General features: G+C 40.3%; 1 protein-coding gene across 5 annotated transcripts in view; it reads right to left on the minus strand.

Annotated features, from left to right (window-relative positions):
• The window catches only part of ACAP2 (ArfGAP with coiled-coil, ankyrin repeat and PH domains 2), a 154500-nt gene extending 133835 nt beyond the window's left edge, over positions 1–20665 (minus strand). For 4 of the 5 annotated variants that reach the window (XR_010338953.1, XM_012448965.3, XM_012448967.3 and 1 more), the window contains exon 1: positions 20434–20490. Coding sequence is in view for 4 of the 5 variants with exons in the window: in XM_012448965.3 (XP_012304388.1) it covers positions 20434–20486 (53 nt within the window). In the remaining variant the exon portion in view is untranslated. Of the gene's footprint in view, positions 1–20433 lie in introns of all 5 variants that reach the window. The other variant, XM_012448968.3, reaches the window with a different exon arrangement.
• Positions 20666–21798: the final 1133 nt, after the last annotated feature.

The raw sequence follows: 21798 nt of genomic DNA on the forward strand, positions 1-21798 counted from the left end.
TCATAGTTCACTGCAGCCTCAAAAGCGATTCTCTTGCATCAGCCTCCAGAGTTGCTAGGGCATGCACTGCCACACCTGGTTTTTTTTTTTTTATTTTTTTGTAGAGATAAAGTCTTGCCATGTTGCCCAGGCTAAAAGTCAATGTCATATGTACTATGCAAATCTGAATATGTCACATCTCTAAGAGCTTCCCACTATGTTTTCTATGATGATCCCCCAAAATCCTTAACATGACATAAAATATCTTTGCATCATTTGACCCTTATTCAAATCAATGCCTCAGATATGACTGAGACTTCTCCTAGGATCCATCATAATCCAAATTTTTCATAATTTTTAAATCATTCCAATGAGATATTATGAATTAAAAGAATCAGGAATATACAGTTGGCTAAAGGTAATGAAAAAGCAATCCACTGCATGAACCTTGGTGGAATACTGAATCGAAGGAGTAAAACTAGTGAAACTAGTTATAAAGAACATAACAGGTACAACTGGGAACATTTCAATATCAAATTACTATCAGTGTTATAAATATGGTTATGTAGGAGAATGTCCTTATTTTTCGGAGATGCATACCAAACTTTCAAATGATTCAGAAAAAAGAATATACATGTGAGATGTATTTTATATACCTATGTATACATGTGTGTAAGAGAGAGAGAGACACACATAAAGCAAATGTGCCAAAATATTAACAACTGGTAACTCCAGATGAAAGTTAGACAAGTACAATCATTGTACAATCCTTTCTTGGATTTGTTCATTGTACAAATCTTTCTTTTGGCCAGGCGCTATGGCTCCCGCCTGTAATCTTAGCACTTTGGGAGGTCGAGGAGAGCAGATCATCTGAGGTCAGAAGTTCGAGACCAGCCTGGCCAACATGGTGAAACTCCATCTCTACTCAAAATACAAAAATTAGCTGGGTGTGGTGGCGCACACCTGTAATCCCAGCTACTAGGGAGCCTGAGGCAGCAGAATCACTTGCATCTGGGAGGGGGAGGTTGCAGTAAGCCGAGATTGCACCACTGAACTCCAGCCTGGGGAATAGAGTGAGACTCTGTCTCAAAAAAAAAAAAAAAAAAAAAGTAAAAATCAATTTCCCATTTTCCACAAATAAAATGTGAATAGTCTTTCCAGAGTTTTTAATATATATCCCCTGTGACGGATGCAGTGCCTTATTATACATTCTAATTATATTGTATAATCTACTTTTTCTTTCACTTATGTCATGGACATCATCTAAATAAATTGAAATCTATATCCTCATTCTTTTACAAAAGGCAGAAATAGTGCAGTGGTTTAGACCAGGAGTTGGCAAACTTTCTGTGAAAAACAAATTGTAGGGCCAGGTGTGGTGGCTCACACCTGTAATCCCAGCACTTTGGGAGACCAAGGCAGGTGGATCACCTGAGGTCAGGAGTTCAAGACCAGCCTGGCCAACATGGTGAAACCCCATCTCTACTAAAAATACAAAGCTTAGCCAGGCGTGGTGGCACACATCTGTAATTCCAGCTACTTGGGAGGCTGAGGCATGAAAAGAGCTTGAACCTGGAAGGCAGAGGTTGCAGTGAGACACAATCACATCACTGCACTCCAACTCAAACAACAAAGTGAGACTTTGTCTCAAAAAAAACAATCAAATTGTAAATATTTTAAGGTTTGCAGGCCATACAGTCCCTGTTACAACTACTCAACTCTGCCTTTGTAACAAAAAAAGCAACCATAGGCAATATGTAAATAAAGAAGCATGGCTATATTCAATAAAACTTTATAGGCACTGAAATTTTACATAATTTTCATGTGTCATGAAATTATTTAACTTTTAAAAATGTAAAAACTTAGCTCACATATAGAAATGACATAATTTGCAGAGACTATTGCAAAAAAAGAAAAAAGAAAAACAATGGAGCCTCTTGTTTAAAAGTTATTAAGAATTTCAAGATAGTAACAGCAGAGCATTAAACCAAGCACAAGAGCCTTTCTCAGGGTGGGTCACTGTATGACTACACAGATGCATATCCACAAATCATGCAGGCCATAGTTTACCAACTCCTGGCTTAGATTGTACTGAAGATGGTTCAAGATTCAGAGCAGAACTGACAGTGTTCACATCCTCTTCCTACCACTTAATAGTTGTGCTCTCTGTCCCTCAGTATATACCTCACAGAGTTGTAATAAATGACTTAATATATATAAAACACTTACAATAATCCTAGTATACACATATGTGTCGGGTTTTGTTTGTTTGTTTTGGTTTTTTTTTTTTTTTTTTGAGTCAGAATCTCTCTCTGTCGCCCAGGCTGGAGTGCAGTGGCACAATCTTGGCTCACTGCAATCTCCACCTCCCCGGTTCAAGCAATTCCCAGGCCTCAGCCTCCTGAGTAGCTGGGATTACAGGCATGGGCCTGGCTAATTTTTTGTATTTTTAGTAGAGACAGGGTTTCACCATTTTGTCCAGACTGGTCTCAAACCTCTGACCTCAGGCAATCCACCCACCTCAGCCTCCCAAAATGCTGGAATTACAGGCATGGGCCACTGCACCCAGCCAGTCCTGGTATCTACTAAGCACTTTATATGTGCTAGCTATCATTATATTTTAGTAACAGTATTGGCCGGGCACCACGATGCCTCATGCCTGTAATCCCCACACTTTGGGAGGCCACAGCGAGTGGATAGCTTAAGCTCAGGAGTTCAAGACCAGCCTGTGCCACATGGTAAAACCTCATCTCTACCAAAAAAAACCCTACAAAAACAGTATTTTACATGGCCAACATATTACATTATTTTTCACTTTTCCTATGTTCTGATAAAAACATAGGAAACAACATCCTTGTTCATATAACTTTGTGGGCTTATCCTATCATTCCTTAGAAGATATTCCTAGATGTAAAAATGCTAAATCAAAATATATGTATTTTTTAAATTCTGAAATACCTTACTACTTTGTCCTTCAAAAAAGCTCTATCAGGCCGAGCACAGTGGCTCATGCCTGTAATCCTGGCACTTTGGGAGGCCAAGGCAGGCAGATCACTTGAGGTCAGGAATTCAAGACCAGCCTGGCCAACTTGGGAACATAAAAATTAGCCAGGCATAGTGGCACATGCCTGTAGTCCCAACTACTCAGGAGGCTGAGGGAAGAGAACTGCTTAAACCCGGGAGGTAGAAGTTGCAGTGAGCCAAGATCATGCCTCTGCACTCCAGCCTGGGCAACAAAATAAGACTGTCTCGAAATAAATAAAATAGTTGTTGCAAGTAACTAAATATTAGGTTGGTTACATAGCAATAGATAACCAGAATATGATTTAAAAGTAAACACTGATTTTTAGGAATATACATCTCCAAATGGATATGTTTCAAATATTACCTTAGAAAAAGATGTTTATTCCATTTCCATTTAATGGGTTTTTAATTTTTTCCTTAAAAAAGAAAAAGATGTTTTATTCCAATGGTTTTGAGACTGCCCAAAAGCATCTTTTAAAATCACTCAAGGAGACTGGGGTGGTGGCTCATGCCTGTAATCCCAGCACTCTGGGGAGGCCAAAGCAGGCAGATCACTTGAGCTCAAGGTACGAGACCAGCCTGGGCAACATGGTGAAACACCATCACTACCAAAAAAAAATAATAATAATACAAAAAATTAGCCAGGTGTGGTGGCATGTGCCTGTAGTCCCAGCTACTAGGGAGGCTGAGGTAAGAGAATTGATGGAGCCCAGGAGGTAGACTACACTCCAGCCTGGGTGACAGAATAAGACTCCGTCTGAAATAAATAATCACTCACTCAAGGAGCCTTCGTTACACTTTTTTCAAATATCTCATTCTGATTCAGGTGGTCCAGGGACAATAGAAAAAGACTGTCTTTTTTTTTTTGGAGACAGAGTCTCACTTTGTCGCCAGGCGCCAGGCTGGAGTGCAGTGGCACAATCTCAGCTCACTGCAACCTCCACCTCTCGGATTCAAGCAATTCTCCTGCCTCAGCCTCCCAAGTAGCTGGGACTACAGGCACACACCACCACGCCCAGCTAATTTTTCTATTTTTAGTAGAGATGGGTTTTCACCATGTTGGCCAGGATGGTCTCGATCTCTTGACCTCATGATCCGCCTGCCTCGGCCTCCCAAAGTGCTGGGATTACAGGCTTGAGCCACTGAGCCCGGCCAAAAGACTGTCTTATATCTTTCAAGTTGTCTTATATTTTTAGTTGGTAACTTTTTAGTCAACTAAAAAAAATTTAAACCAGGTACGGTGGTTCATGCCTATAATCCCACTTGGGGAGGCTAAGATAGGAGGAAAGCTTCAGCCCAGGAGTTCAAGACAAGCCTGGGCAACACAGTGAGATTTCATCTCTACAAAAAAATTTAAAAATTAACTGGGCATGGTGATACACACCTGTAGTCCCAGCTGTTCAAGAGGCTGTGGTGAGAGGATTGTTTGAGCCCAGAGGTCAAGGCTGCAGTAAGCCATGATTGTGCCATTACGCTCCATCCTGAGTGACAGAGTGAGATCCTGTCTCAAAAAAAATAAGTTTTTAAATGTTGATCAAGGTAGCAGGATTATCAAACACACTTTTTAAATTTTCTATACAAGTATTAATTATCTGAATGGTTAAGTTTGTCAAAATGTTTGTAAAATTAAATATATTTCCTTAGAGCCCTCATATAAAAATACTTTGGTAGCTTAGACTAGTCTAAGTCTCTCAAGAATTATGACAACTACCCAACAAGACCTAAAGATTTTGGTCTGACTTAATTACTACATTGTAAAAGGAAATTCAAATAAGCCCTAGCAGCTATCATATATTACATACAGTTTTGCAATTCATCAATTGTACAATAACACAAAAATTCCTAAAATAAAAATTACAGTATGGTATGTGAAAATGGAGAATGTATAACTAATTTAAGAAAGTAGTTTTTGGCAGTTAAAGGCTGTGGTCTATCCACTGTGTGCAAGAAATTCTGCTCAAGAACAAAGGAGTAAAAAGACACTGGTGGTCTCTGTCCCAAAGAGTTTACCACCTAAAGGAGAATATAGGATTGGGATCACATCAGTTTTTGAAGTAAATTACACAAGATTGCACAGAAATGCCAGCCCTACTTAATGACTCTACCTGGGTGTCTACTAGGTATCTCAAACATGTAAAAAATATAACTCTTGATTAGTTTCAAAAAAACCTATTCTTCCCTTGCCTTCCTCTTTATCAATAAACAGGACCTCCATCTACCCAGTTCCTAAAGCCAAATGCTATTTTTTTGTTCTTCTAATTCCCTATACAAACTTCAACAGCAACTCTTCTGGATTCTACCAAAAAATTTTCTCAATTATCTCCCAAGTTGTCTCTTGCCTGGCCCAGCCTGATAACTAGTTTCCTACGATGGCTTCCTACGTGGTCTCTCTGCATCCACTCTTTGCCCCTACAATCCATCATTATACAGTAGTCAAAACATTTTTAAAACATAAACTTCATTTCCCACCACTGCTAAAATCTTTCTAAGTGCTTCCTATTGCACTAACCATAACATCAAAATTACTACAGATGAATTATAATGCCTAACATGACCTCATCCTTGCCTACCTCTGATCTTAATTCTTAACTCTCCTTCCTCTTGCGTACACTGCTCCAATCATACTAGCCTTCTTTCTGTTCCTTGAAGATCAAGTTCCTTTCTCCTTGAGCCTTTAATCTACAAGCTTTTCCCCACAACCACCACCACCCACTATCCACCCTTTCCTACCCATGACTCCAGTGACCAAAACTTGCATTCCCAACAGGAAGACAGGCAAACATCATCGGTTTCCTGGTGGAGACAATACATGCATCACCACCAATGAGTATTCATGCCAAAAAAGTTTAAACTGTATCTGTCCCAAGGAAACAATCAGAAAAAATCAGAAAGGGTAACATTCTAAAAGATAATTAGTCTAAACTCTTCAGAAAAGCAGGGAACATAAGTTTGTTAGTTATCAAACTATCAATAATCTAGAGAAGCAGCCTATCAACATGTTCAAAACAGGACTAAGCAGTATCATGTCATAATGATTTAATAAAATACATGATGCAATCGTTTTTTAACCATAAAACCTTCCTAGCTAGTTCTACTCCTTCCCCCTTTCTCACTACATTAATTGACTACTCCAAAAAAGGAAAAAGAAAAACTTCCTAGCAATATTGGAAATTTATACTATTAAATTAAAAATAGCAAAGCCACCAAAATTTGCACTATGATTATGATAAGGTCATATGTAAACTAGTGAGCACAGGTAAGATCTTTGGCAAAATTACAAATCAATGTGAGCTGCGACTTTTGAGGATGTTGGGATGAGGTGAATATATTTTGCATGTGGGATAGAGGTAAATTTGGGGGAGGCAGAGGGTAGACTGTGGTAGACAAAATAAGCCCCCTCTCCACCCCGCAAACATGTCAACATCCTAATCCTCAGAACCTGCAAATATGTTAGGTTAAATGGTAAAGGGAAATTAAGGTTGGTATCATCTGACCTTGAGATTGGGAGATTATTCTGGAACGTCAGCCCAACATTATCACAAGGGTCCTTATCCGTAAAAGAAGAGGACAGAGAGGGAGTATCACAACCATTGCTGGCTTTGAAAATGGAAAGGGCCCATGAGCCAAGGAATATGGGCAGCCCTTTGAAATTGGAGAAGGCAAGGTATAAAAACTAAAATAAAGGATTCTTCCCTAGACCTTCCAGAAAAGAATGCAGCTCTGCCAAATAGCCTTTTATTTTAGCCCAGTGAGATCTGTATCAAAACTGTGATCTCCAGAACTGTCAGATAATTTTGTGTTGTTTCAGGCCATTAAGTTTGGGGTAATTTATTATAACAGCAATAAAAAGCTACAGTCATCCATCATTTAACAAAGGAGATACATTCTCGGAGGTGCATTGTTAGATGATTTCTTCACTGTGCAAACATCACAGAGTGTAAGCCACCTTAATGGTATAGCCTATTACACATCTAGAGTACAAGGGAGAGCCTATATGGTTCCTAGAATACAAACCTGTACAATGTTACTTTTCTGAATACTATAGGCAACTGTAACACAATGGTAGTTGTGTATCTAAGCATATCTAGGCTCACTCCTGTAATCCTATCCTAGCACTTTGGGAGGCTGAGGCAGGTAGATACCCTGAGCTCAGGAGTTCGAGACCAGCCTGGGCAACATGGCAAAACCTCATCTCTACCAAAAATACAAAAAGCTAGCCAGACGTAGTGATGTGCAACTTTGTTCCCTGAAACTCAGGAGCCTGAGGTGGGAGGATCACTTGAGTGTGCGAGGCGGAGGTTGCAGTGAACCAAGATAGCGCCACCACTGCACTCCAACTTGGGTGACCAAGTAAGACCCCATCTCAAAAAAAAGGATTAAGCAATAATGCATTCAATTATATGTGCTTGTGTCTGTATACACACACACACACAACACACACAGACGCGCATATATGTCAAAAAAAGGATAGTCTAAACTCTTCAGAAAAGTAACATAAGATTGTTAGTTATCAAATTATCAATAATCCAGAAAAGCACGGTATCAACATGTCCAAAACAGGACTAAGCAGTATTATGTCATAACAACTTAATAGAATATATAATGCAATCTGTTGTTGACTAGAATATAATTATGACTACATATATACACACACACATATGTACATGTATACATATACAGTCATAATTATATATATGCATATGTATACACAGTCCTAAGTACATTCCAGTCAACAACAGACCACATATACAACAGTGGTCCCATGGTATATCATATTATCACTGTACTTTTTCTATGTTTAGGTATGTTTAGATACACAAATACCACTGTGTTACAACTGCCTACAGTATTAGTACAACAACATGCTGTACACATTTGTATCCTAGGTTCCACAGGCTATCTCATATACCCTAGATGTATAGTAGGCTATACTATCTAAGCTTGTGTAAATATACCCTATGATGTTTGCACGACAAAATCATGATGCATTTCTCAGAACATATTATGCTCATTAAGTAACACATGACTGCAATTACACACACACACAGACACACACGCACACACACACAGACACATTATACACCACGCAATGGATAAAATCAAAAAGTGATATTACCAAATACTAGCAAGGATGTGGAGCAAGAGGAATTCTCAAATATTGCTGGCAGATTTATAAACAGTACAATCACTTTGGAATAATGCTTTGCAGTTTTGATAAACACATATTTACCCCTTGACACAGCAATTCAACTCCTAGGTATTTATCTTAAGAGAAATGAAAACCTACCGTAAGAAAAGTTGTATAAGAATGTTCATTAACAATTTTATTCACAATGTTCAAAAACAATGACAGCAATCTATCTATCATCAGGAGAATGAATTCATTATGATACATTCACAAACAAATACTACATAGCAATAAGAATGAACTAGTGACATTGGCCAGGCGTAGTGGCTCACACCTGTAATCCCAGCACTTTGGGAGGCCAAGGTGGAAGGATCACTTGAAGTCGGGAGTTTGAGACCAGCCTGCACAACAGATGAAACCTCATCTCCACTAAAAAAACAAAAATTAGTCGAGTGTGGTGGTGTGTGCTTGTAATCCCAGCTACCCAGGAGGCTGAGGCAAGAGAATCGCTTGAACCCAGGAGGCAGAGGTTGCAGTGAGCCGAGATCGCATCACTGCACTCCAGCCTGGGCAACAAAGCAAGACTCCATCTCAAAAAAAAAAGAAAAAAAAAATACACTAGTGACACACAGAAAAACATGGAAGAATCTCATAGTCAAAATGCTAAGCAAAAGTACTAAAATGCTCAGAATAATCACTGACATATAAACCATAAGAATCTATTTATAATGTTCAAAACTGGCAAAACTAATCTAAAGTTTAAAAAAAGCAAAACAGTGGTTGTCTTTGGGTGGTGGCAGAAGCATTCCGGGAAGATGGAAAATATGCTGTATTGTGACAGAGGTGTAGGTGATGTGTAGTGTACAATTGTGCATTTCAATATATGAAAGCTTTTATCAAGAAATCACTATTTTGGCTCTACAAATTTGCCTATTCTGGACATTTCATATTAAAATTATATAATATGTGGCTTTTGTGTTTGGTTTATTTAGCAAAATGTTTCCAAGGTTCATCCATATTATGGCATACATCAGTACTTCATTCCATTTGACAGCTGAATAACTCTGTTGTACAGATACCCCATAGTTTACTTATCCATGTAAGGACACAGGTTGTTTCACTTTTTGGCTGTGAATAATGCTCCTATGAACAGTCCTATACAAAGTTTTGTGGGTATGTATTTTTATTTCTCTTGGGTATACACCTAGAAGTGGAAGGGCTGGCTAGAACTCCTATGGTAACTCTATGTTTAACTTCTTATCTTAGTAACTGCCAAACTCTTCCAAAGTGGCTGTACTATTTTACATTCCCACTGGCAACGTATGAGGGTTCTAACAGCTCCACATTCTTCCCAATACTGGCTATTATCTGTCTTTTCCAGTAGTCATCCTAGGGGGTACGAAGTGGTATCTCATCACGGTTTTATTTGTATTTATATGCATTGCTAATTAATGACGTTAAGCATATTTTCTATTTATATGCATTGCTAGTTAATAACGTTGAGCATATTTTTATGTGCTTATTGAACATATGGGTATGTTCTTTGAAGAAGTATTTACTCAAATCGTTAGCTCATTCTTTAATCAGATGATTTGCCCTTTGAGTTGTAGAGCTTTATATTCTCTAGATACAAATCCCTTAACAGGTGAAATTCGCAAATATTTTCTTCCATTTTGTGGGTGACTTTTAATGTTCTTGTTGTGTGCTTTGAATCACGAAATATTTAATTTTAATGAAGTCCAATTTATCAATCTTTTCTTGAGTGTCTTGTACTTTAGATTTCATATCTAAGAAACTGTTGCCTAATTCAAGGTCACAAAGATTAAATTCTATGTTTTCTCCTAAGAGCTTCATAGTTTCAGGTCTTCCATTTAGGCCTATGATCCATTCTGAGTTAATTTTTGCCTATGGCATAAGGCAGGGCTCCAACTTCATCCTTTCACATGTTTGTTGAAAAGACAATTGTTTCACTCATTGAATTGTCCAGGTACTCCTGTTAAAACTGGCTCACCATAAGTGTAAGGATTTGTTTCTGGACTCTCAATTCTGTTTCACTGATCTCTATGTCTATCCTTATGCCAGTACCACACTGTCTTCATTACAATCACTTTGTAGTAACTTTTGAAATCGGAAAAGTGAATCCTCCAATCTTTTTCAAGATTGCTTTGGCTGTTCTGGGTTACTTATACTTCCACATGAATTTTAGGATTAGCTTGACAATTTCTTCAAAGAAACCAGTTGGAATTTTAATAGAGTTTGTGTTTAGTTTGTAGATCAATTTGGGGAATATTGCCATCTTAACAATATTAAGCCTTCTGATCCATGAATATGGGATGTATTTCCATTTATTTAGGTCTTTAACGTCTTTCAATAGTGTTAGAGATAGTATACTGAAAATTACCTAAGTACTTTCCTCTTTTTGATGCCACTGTAGACAAATGGTTTTCTTTGCTAGTGTACACAAATACAAATAATTTTTGTACAATGATCATATACTACAGCCTTGCTGAACTTACTAGTTATAACTGATTTTTGTGGATTCCTTAGCATTTTCCATATACCTTCATCCCTTGGTATCCAAAGGACATTGGTTCCAGGACTCCTCCTACCCATCTCCCCACCACTATCCACTAATACCAAAATCCATGGATGCTCAAGTCTGTATATAAATGGCACAGTATTTCCAAATAACCTTCATACATCTTCTTTTTTTTTTTTTTTTTTTTGAGACGGAGTTTCGCTCTTGATACCCAGGCTGGAGTGCAATGGTGCGATCTCGGCTCACCGCAACCTCCGCCTCCTGGGTTCAGGCAATTCTCCTGCCTCAGCCTCCTGAGTAGCTGGGATTACAGGCACGCGCCACCGTGCCCAGCTAATTTTTTGTATTAGTAGAGACGGGGTTTCACCATGTTGACCAGGATGGTCTCGATCTCTTGACCTCGTGATCCACCCGCCTCGGCCTCCCAAAGTGCTGGGATTACAGGCTTGAGCCACCACGCCCGGCCATACATCTTCTTACTTTAAATCATCTCTAGGTTATTTCTAATATCTAATGCAATGTAAATGTTATGTCTAAATGGTTGTTACACTACTTTTATTTGTACTTTTTTAATTGTTGTATTGTTATTTTTTATTTTTTTTCCCAAAATATTTTCAATCCATGATTTATTGACTCACAGAAGTGGAACCCATAGATACAAAGGCTGACTGTACAAGACTTATTATCTAAAAATATAGTTTTACTATTTCTTTTCCTATATGGATGCCTTTAATTTCTCTTTCCAGCCTAATTGCTCTGGCTCTATCCTCTGCTACAGTGTTGAACAGAAGTGGTGATAGCAGGCTTCTTGCTCCTTGTTAGGGGAAAGCTTTTTAGTCTTTCACCACTAAATACGATGTTAGCTGAGGGTGTTTTAAAGATGTCCATTATGAAGTTTAGGAAATTTCCTATTCTTAGTTTTTTGAGTAGATTTACCACGAGAGCGTTATATTTTGTCAAATGCTTTTTCTGCATCTGAGATGATTGTGTTGTTTTAATCCTTTACCCTATTATTATAGTATATTGCATTAATTGATTTTTATATAGAGCAACTTTGCATTCCTGGGATAAATATGCCTTGATCATGGTGTACAATCCCTTTTATATGGTGCTATATATTCAGTTTGCCAGTATTTTTGTCAAAGATTTTTATATCTGCATTCATAAGGAATACTGGTCTGTCGGGTATTTTTTGAGCGGGGAGGGTTGGTGGGTTTGTTTCATTTTTCTTTTGTTTTTTGGAGACAAGGCCTTACTCTGTCACACAGGCTGAGTGCAGTGGTATGACCACAGTTCACCATAGCCTTCAACTATCCAGGCTCAAGTGGTCCTCCCACCTCAGCCTCCTGAGAGCTGGGACTACAGGCATACACCACCACACACAGCTAATTTTTAATGTTTTTATAGAGACGAGGTCTCACTATGTTGCCCAGGCTAGTCTCGAGCTCCTGGATGCAAGCAATCCTCCCACCTTGGCCTCCCAAAGTGCTGGGATTACAGGTATGAGCCACCACACTTGGCCTGGTTTTGATTTTTTTCTTTTTGAGACAGGCTCTTGCTCTGTCACCCAGGCTAGAGTGCGGTGGCACAAATAAAGTTTACTGTAGCCTCAACATTCTGGGCTCAAGTAATCCTCCCATCTCAGCCTCTCGAGTAGCTAGAACCACAGGCACAGGCACGTGCTATCACGGTCAGCTAATTTTTTTTTTTAAGAGACAGGGTCTCCCTATGTTGCTCAGACTGAAACCCTGGGTCCAGGCAATCCTCCTGCCATGGCCTCCCAAAGTGCTGGGATTATAGGCATAAACCTCTCTGCCTAGCTGGTCTGTAGGGTTTTTTTTTGTGATCTATCACCTGGCTTTGGAAGCAGACTAATAATGGACTAATGATTAGGAATGTGAATGCTTTGGAAAGTGATATCTCCTCTGCTATTTCTTAGAGGAGGGTGAAAGAATGTCATTAATTCATCTTTAAACACTTGGTAGAATTCACTAGTGAAGTCATCTTGGCCTGGGCTTTTCTATTTGGGAAACTTTTTGAATATCAATTCAATCTCTATTTTTTTATAGGTCTGTTCAGATTTTCTACTTCTTCTTAAGTCAGTTTCAGTAGTTTGTGTCTTTCATGAAATATATTCATTTCTTCTAAGTTACTGTCATAGAATTATCTGTAGTGTTTCCTTATAATCCTTTTTATTTCTGTAAATTGGTAGTGATGTGCCTCTTTCATTCCTGAAAGTAGAAATCTGAGTCACTGCCCTTTTTTCCTTGGTCACTCTAAAGATTTGTCAATTTTGTTAGGCTTTTGAAAGAACCCACTTTCAGTTTCAATTATTTTTGTCAATTTTTCTTTTCTATTTTCTCTTATTTCTGTTCTACTTTTTTTAATTTCTTCCCTTTTGCTGCTTTGAGATTTGCTTACTCTTCTTTTTCTAGTTTGTTGGGGTGAAGATTAGGTTACTATTTTGAGTTCTTTCTCTTTTTTTTAATATTGGTGTTTGCAGGTATAAATTTCTCTCTAAGCAGTGTTTTAGCTGCATCCCATAAGTTTGGCATATTGTATTTTTGTTTTCATTCATCTGAAAGTATTTCTTCATTTTCCTTGTGACTTTCTTCAATCCACTGTCTACTTAGAGTACATTGCTAATTTACATATTTGTGAATTTTTCAGATTTCCTTGTTATTGATTTCAAATTTTACCCCTTGTGGTCAGAAAATATTTTGTATGATTTCAATACTTAAAAATTTATTGAGGCTTGTTTAATGGCCTAACTTAATAGTCTCTGCTGGGGAATACCTCATGTAAACTCGAGAAGAATGTGAATTCTGCTGCTGTTGTATGAAGTGTTCTATAGGTAACTATTAAGCCTTTTTGGTTTATAGTGCTGTTCACATCTTCTATTTCATTATTAATCATCTGCCTAGTTGTTCTACCCATTACGTGAAGTAAAGTATTTATATCTCAAACTATGATTGCTGAATTGTCTATTTCTGCCTGCAATGCTGTCAGTTTTTGTTTCATGTATTTTGGAGCTCAGCTAAGTGAATATATATTTATAGTCATTATGTCTTTCTTAATGGATTGACCCTCCTATTTATACACACACACACACACACACACACACACACATACACACACACTTTCTTTTTTTTGGAGACAAAGTTGCACTGTCACCCAGGCTGGAGTGCAGTGGTACTATCTCAGGTCACTGCAACCGCCGCCTCTCCCAGGCTCAAGCAACCCTCCCACCTCAGCCTCTTAAGTAGCTGGGACCACAGACATGTGCCACCATGCCCAACTAATTTTTTTTTTGTATTGTGGATAGAGACAGGCTTTCACCATGTTGCCCAGGCTAGTCTTGAACTCCTGAGCTCAAGCAATCTGCCCACCTCAGCCTCCCAAAGTGCTGGGATTACAGGAGTGAGCCACCTGCCCAGCCCTCTTATTATACTTGTCTGAAGTAATTTTTGTCTTAAAATCTACTTTATCTGATATTAGCACAGCCACTCCAGCTCTTTTGGATAATGTTTGCTTGGTTCGTCTTTTACTCTCAACCTATCTGTGTCTTTAAATCTAAAGTATGTCTCTTTCATATAGTTGAATCATCACTGAAATTTTATATAATAAAAAGTTTTAAATAAATAAAGCCGAAATACACAGAAAGACATACCCTCCTCTGAAATTGAAGGAAAAAGTACTGTAAACACTAAATTTGTAAATCATGTAACAAGGGGAAATTTGTTCTCCCACATATCACAAAAGGGGTGTGTCATTCATTTTAAAGAATTTTTTCAAAGGTGTTAGAGCAAGTGATTTTCATTAGGGAGAAAATAAAATTAGATTATCTTCTATACTCAAAACTAAGACCCAGTGCATTACATGAAACTTAAAATCACTATAAAATGACAGAAAAATATAATGGGGTAGGGAAGACTTTTCTGGGCAATAAACAAAAATCAGTTTTTAAATTTCTATATGATAAAAGACACCATAAACACCACAAATTTAACTGACACAATTTAAAAAAATTTTTTTTTTAACGAGACGGGGTCTTGCTCTGTTTTCCAGGGTTGGGTACAGTGGCATGATCATAGCTCACTGTAACCTCAAACTCCAAGGCGTTGTAATCCTCCTGCCCCAGCCTCCTGAGTAGCTGAAACTACAGGTATGGGCCACCACATTTGGCTAATTTTTTCCTTTTTAATTTTTGTAAAGGCAGGGTCTTACTCTGCTGCCTAGGTTAATTTCAAACTCCTGGCCTCAAGTGATCTTCCCTCCTCAGCCTCCCAAACTATTGAGATTATAGGCATAAGCTACTGTACCCAGCCTAACAAATAAAATTGAAGCCTTTGGCTTAACATATAGAGTAAATGAGTGAATTCCCTTCCAGTTCCACCATGTGAAAGTCCACCATTAAGAAAGTCAATTACCAGCAATAGAAGTAACTATTTTTTAAAAAGTCAATTAACCTATCAAAATGTCTAGTTTTTCCAATGCAAGCCACCAAAAGAAAAAAAAATGTCTAGTTTGAGATTTTTAAAAATATTTCTTAGGCCGGCCAGCGTGGTGGCTCACGCCTGTAATCCCAACACTTTGGGAGGCTAAGGCAGGAAGATCACAAGGTCAAGAGTTTAAGATCAGCCTGGCCAACATAGTGAAACCCTATCTCTACTAAATATACAAAAAATTAGCTGGGCGTGGTGGCAGGCACCTGTAATCTCAGCTCATCGGGAGGCTGACGCAAGAGAATCACTTGAACTCAGAGGTGGAGGCTGCAGTGAGCAGAGATCATGCCACTGCACTCCAGCCTGAGTATCAGTGCAAGACTCCATCTCAAAATAAAAATAAAAATAAACTTTTTTTTAAATGAGGATAAGTTTTACTTTGTAAGCTTTTTTTTTTTTAATTGAAATTAGAGACAAGGTCTCTATGTTGCCCAGGCTGGTCTTGAACTCCTGGGCTCAAGCGATCCTTCCACCTTGGCCTCCCAAAGTGCTGGGATTACAAATGTAAGCCACCACACCCCATCTACAAGATATTTTAATGGTTAAATGACAGTTGCTATAAAAGCATCTAGTATGAGGTCTGGTACATTATAAAAGCTTGTGTTTCTTTATTTCAACTTAAGTTGATATTACATTAAATGAAGAATTGGAAGCTGCACTGAGGAATATTAGGATTCCTGTTTTTTTATGTTTATTTTGAGACAGAGTGTCTCGCTCTGCCTCCTGAATAGCTGGGATTACAGGCATCCGCCACTATGCCCAGCTAATTTCTTTTGTATTTTTAGTACAGATGGCATTCACCATGTTGGCCAGGTTGGTTTCTAACCCCTGACCTCAAGTAATCTGCCCACTTCGGCCTCCCAAAGTGCTAAGATTACAGGTGTGAGCCACCACGCCCAGCCAGGATTCCTGCATTTTGGTTGATAATAAAATTATAACTTCATTCTAGGCTGCTTATAATTCCAGCTACTCAGGAGGCTGAGGCAGGAAAATCCCTTGAACCTGGGAGGTGGAGGTTGGAGTGAGCTGAGATCACACCACTTCACTCTAACCTGGGCAACAGAGTGAGACTCCATCTCTAATTCCATTCTATTGCTTCTGAGATTAAATAAATAATTTCATTCTACTGCTTCTGAGATTTAAAAAAAAACACACTTCCCCTTATCCTTTGCCCACTGTATTAACTCCCAGTTGCTAAAAGTTAATCTATTCTAAAAATGGAAGGCAAAGGAACAAGACAGGATTGGCACAAATCTAGACTTAAGAGCAACACATAACTGAGGTGTATTTAGTAGGCACATTTTATTTCAATGTCTTTCACCCATTAAAACCTTTCACCTGGCTGGGCATGGTGACTCATGCCTATAAATCCCAGCTACTCAGGAGACTGAGGCAGGGGAATCACTAGAGTCCAGGAGGTGGAGACCAGCCTGATTACAAAGTAAGACTGTCTCTAAAACAAAATTCACCCACAAACCCCTTTTATTAAAAAATGTTATTCTAAGTTACTGAACAAGAATCATATCTGAAATAGAATCTAGAAATGAAAAACCTTCAGGATGGTGTATGATAGACACTGTTAAAGGAGAAAAATAAATGAATTATCAGATAAAAACTAAAGCATGCTAAGGCCAATTTTTGTTGTTGTTGTTGTTGAGAAAGTGAGTCTTGCCCTGTCGCCCAGGCTGGGTGCAGAGGTGTGAACATAGCTCACTGCAGCCTTGACATCCTGCCTTAACAATCTTCCTAGCTCAGCTTCCCGAATAGCTGGAATCACAGGTCCACGCCATCATGCCCAGCTAATTTTTTTATTTTTGTAGAGATGAGGTCTCACTTTGTTGTCCACGCAAGTCTCAAACTCCTGGTCTCAAGTGATCCTCCTGTCTCAGCCTCCCAACTGCTGGGATTACAGGCATGAACCACCGTGCCATGCCACAACATTTTTATACTTGAACATGGCTCAGAGCAAAAATCTTTCACAATTCAGAAAGATTTTTATGTTTTCAATTTATTTTATTTATTTATTCTACTTTATTTCAAACAGAATATTCACTTCGTAAGTAAAACAATATGCTTTGGGTTTTTGGTTTTTTTCAGATAGTCTCACTCTGTTGCCCAGGCTGGAGTGCAGTGGCACAACCCCAGCTCACTGCAGCCTCTGCCTACCGGGTTCAAGTGATTCTCATGCCTCAGTCTCCCAAATAGCTGGGATTACAGGTGCACGCTACCACACCTGGCTAAGTTTTATATTTTTAGTAGAGATGGGGTTTTACCATGTTGGCCAGGCTAGTGTCAAACTCCTGACCTTAAGTGATCGGCCAGCCTCAGCCTCCCAAAGTGCTGGGATTACAGACATGAGCCACAGTGTCCAGTCTAAGAATATGTTTAAAGGAAAGAAAAGCACAATTTTTACTGAGGTTTTGTAAAATTTTAAAGACCTACTACACGCAACTACAAACAATTTAGGGCCCAAACAAATTCAAACTTCAACATATTTGGTCAAAATGCAAAATTTCCACTGGGGGAAAAAAAAGTATACGTAGGCACTCTACAGTCTTGTAGATTTTTAGATGAACAAGATTTTTAGATTTCAGATGAACAAGATTTTGACCTTTAAGCTGATTTTAAACTGGTAATTAAAAAACCAAAAAGGGAACCCAAAATTATACAAGGAAATGTGCCCTCCAATCTAAAAACAAACAAACAAAAAAAATGTTGACTGGAATGTAAAAGTAACCATTGACTCTTCAAATTACAAAAGACAATGTTGCAACTGCGACATCCTTCCTATTGCAACCAGTCCCGTTGGATTCTCCTCATTGATTTAACAGGAAAATAAGTGTTTAAAGCCTGAACAACGGTGAAATTTTCATCAGCAAGATGTGCCTTTTGCATTCATTCTACAGCACTAAGACAGTTATGTGCACACACCAGACTTAAATGCCACGAGATTCATTTACCAATAAAAACAGGAATTAGTTTAAAGACAGCACAATAGATGAGGACACAAGTGCAGCTGCCTTACTATCAAAAAACAAGCCCAGGCCTCACAAACTTGTTTTATTTTGATACAAGTTTCAGTATCACTCAATGTAAATAATACTCTCAAAAGTAAAGTTCTTCCTATACACACAGAATGTGAATGAAGACTTCTGAAATATTCTTTTCAAATGCTACACAAATCCTCAAAGTAACAGGATTATAGAAAAACTATAAAAAATTAAGAATGTGAATAATGAAACTTGTATTTCTAGGCAGTCTTCCCTCTATTGCAAATCTAAATGTGTTCTCAAAACGTATAGAAGATGTTGAGTTATTGAAATTTTGGTATCTCTTCCCAATTTGCAGCTAACAATAATTGGAATATGAGAAACAACTCTCGAAAACCTCTAATATTTTAATTAACATATAATTTATGTTACAATCAAGTTTAACAAAAGTTCACTATAATATTCCCTACAACTTAATCAGTATCTTGCCCTCTTATTTTATATTCAATGATTCCCTTATTTCAAAAACAAAGACATCACATGGTTTGTGATCAACACCAGTAGCTATAAGTATTTCCAAATCACTTCTCTCAACTTAAAAAAAAAAAAAATGTGAAACAAAGAGCTCAAAGCTACATTCTCTAAAAGAAAAATGCTGTAATTTTTTCACTTAAAAATAAATATTTGAGTCATAGTAACAAAATTTCACAAAAAGCTGAACTTTCTAAGGTACACTTTAAATTAAATTACTCCGCTAGCTACACTGTCCTGGAAACGATTCTACAAGCCTGTCCTAGACAATCTATTTGTGTCTACTGAGTCCTTCAATTATGCAGAACATAAAAGTTTCAAAAACTAATCGCAACAACAGCAATCAAAGGAAGTGGGTTTTAGTTTTTTGGTTTTTTTGTTAACAAGCAATAGCCCTAAGCTCCAATAAAATTAACACCCAAAAATGATCAAAGGGCAAAGGCAAAAAGCGTTCTTAAATTTTCTCTAAGTAGCAGTTCTTTGGTTTTACAATTCTTTTCCTTGCTTTTCACTGAAAGGAGAAGAAATCCAATTAAGTGTTAAGGATGAGAACAGTTAGTTCCCAGGCAGAGGATGCAATTTACAATCCAGGCTTGGCCCAGACATCAGCGGGCACACGCACACGCCAATGCTCAGATGAAGCTTTCAAGAAATGTCACTGTCTAACGGAAGTGTTAAGGCCTTGTATTTGAGAGGACTAAGGCCAGCTCTGTAAATAAATACACTGTAAAACACAACCTAGAAAAACTCCATTGTCCAAAACAACTCAAGAGTTTCCTACCATACTCAAAACAGAAAGAAGCGGTGTCCTGGACATCCTCAGGACGATCGCCTCTCACATGGAAAGAAGAGCAGCCCATGTGAGTCGGAGTGCCCCCATGTCAGCTCCGTGACAGATCCACTGGGAGCATCCGACTGTGATCCCGGCCCTCCAGGGCAGAGGCTGCTGGAAGAGGAACACACATGCAATCTTCACGACCCTCCTACTTCCGTTCTCAAAACAGAAATGCACTTTTCTCCTAGTCCTCCGCCCTCAGCCCAGAACCTCTCGACAGCTGTGCCCGCTTCAACGAGCTTAATGGAAAGAAAAGCCAGGTAGTCATCAACTAGGGACCAGGGAATGCGGGTGGTCACAGAGCTTCCCCCTGCGATTCCCGCACGCATCCACCGCGGGCGCCCTCCGGAGAGTCGCTCTGGCCGGGGGCACAAAAAAGCAGAAGTCGGCGTCCCAGTTCGCCCCGGGGGAAGGGGGGCAGAAAAGCGCAAAGAGGAACTAAGTGAACTGCAAGGCGATGCTCTGAAAGCTCCCTCAAATAGGGGGTGGGGAGGAGGTGGAAACTAAGAAGGGGCGGAAGGAAGGGGAAAGGAACAGCAGCCGGAGGAGGAAGGCGGCGAGAGCGAACGCCAGCGAAGGAGACGAGACTTTGCGAACGCGGCTGCACCCCATTTCCACCAGCGGGAGCGGGTGCGCCGGCCTTCGGGGCGCTCCGCCCCGGCAGAGGGCGAGGAAAGGGATGAGGAGACGACGTCCCTGTCCCCACCACTTCCTCGCCCCTCAGGAAGGCTCGGTGGGGACTGCAGTGCCCTCGCGGAGTGGGAAGCGGCGGCAACGGCCGTTCGCCCCGTCGGAAGGAGCGGACAGCGGGGCCTCCTCCAGATGCGCGAGCCGGGCTTTCACGTCCCCAGCGCCGGGGAGGCAGCTCCGCGGTGACGCCGGCCGGCCGGCCGTGCGATTACCTGAAGCGGGGCGAGTCCTTCAGACACTCCTCGAAATCCACCGTCATCTTCATCCGGCCTCCGCCTCGTCTCGCAGGCGGCGCTGGCAGAGCCGAGGGGGCCGCAGGAGCGGCCGCGCTGGGGACGCAGACGGCTAGGGCGGGCGCACGGCCGCGACTAGCGTAGCGCGGAGCTGCGGAGGGCGCCTCGCCCGCTGGTCATAGCAGCCGCGAAGACGGCGACGACTCGTCAGGCCCCAGTCCGGCCCCTCTTCCTCCTGCCCCAAGGAGAGCACTGGCCGCAGGGAAACGGCCGGGGAGTGACAGCCGCGGCCAGCCAGCCACGAACCTGGCGGCCAAGGGCGGGGCATCCGGCAGCACCGCCTGCGGGCGCCCGGGCAACGGGTCTGAGTGACGGCAACCCGAACCAATGAGCAGCGCGACCGTGGGCGCCTCCTTGCCACAACTGCCCCCGAGGGCCAACAAGGATGCGCGGGCGTCGCTAGGCGGGACGCACCGGTTGCTGGGAGGCCGGCAGCTGAGGCTGCTTGGGAAGGAAGTCACGTGGCTGCGGCCGCGCTTCCCTCAGAGCCCCCGCCTCCTCTCCTGCTCCCAGAGCCCCGCCCTGCTGAGCTGCTAGCCCAGAGGAGCCGCCTCCTGCAGGTCTGAGGAAGGAAATTTGTTTTTTAAAGCAGCTTTGGCAGAAATCTGAAGAGGTTAGAGGCAGAAATTATAAAAGGAAAAGATAGGCTAAGCCACTTCTTCCTTTCAGTTTAGAGAAACTGAGGCCAGGAGACGAGCGAGGGTAACTTTAATGATAAAATCTATCTTTCAGGTATTGGTTTCATCGCTTCATAATTTGGAAATTGCTCCCATGTACATCTTCTCATATAACCAGAGGCCACTTCCTGAAGGAGCTGGCGTTTGGGTTGGACATAGGATTTAGGCAGGTATGGGAGGTAGGGTGCTTCGTGTGGAGAACTCCTCTCAAAACTGCAGAAAACATTCCCCCTCACTGACACTTTGCTCCCAGTGGTTTTCACCTGTTCTGCGATGGTGGCGTTCTGAAGACCAGGCTCATCGTACTTACCTTGCAACATCTGTGCCCTAATGAACACTTTTTCTAGAAGCACTTTAAGATATTTATCATCTGATCCCCACAGTAATCCTACAAGGCAGGTATTTACCATACTCCTTGATTTTTAAGTCACCATTGATTGTAAAAAGTACAAGGATGTATTATATTTAAATGAATACGTTTTAAGCCAACCTAAAAAGCATGGGCATATCTATAAAAATGCATATGTAGGGTGTTCTAACAGCATGTTGGCTCTGAGTGAGAATCTGGAGGCAAACTTCCTGGATTTACGTTCTAGCTTTCTCGCTT

The sequence above is a fragment of the Aotus nancymaae genome, unplaced genomic scaffold, assembly GCF_030222135.1.
Source record: "Aotus nancymaae isolate 86718 unplaced genomic scaffold, 86718_ANA_hifiasm-v0.15.2.pri h1tg000067l, whole genome shotgun sequence".
NCBI classification, from domain to species: domain Eukaryota; kingdom Metazoa; phylum Chordata; class Mammalia; order Primates; family Aotidae; genus Aotus; species Aotus nancymaae.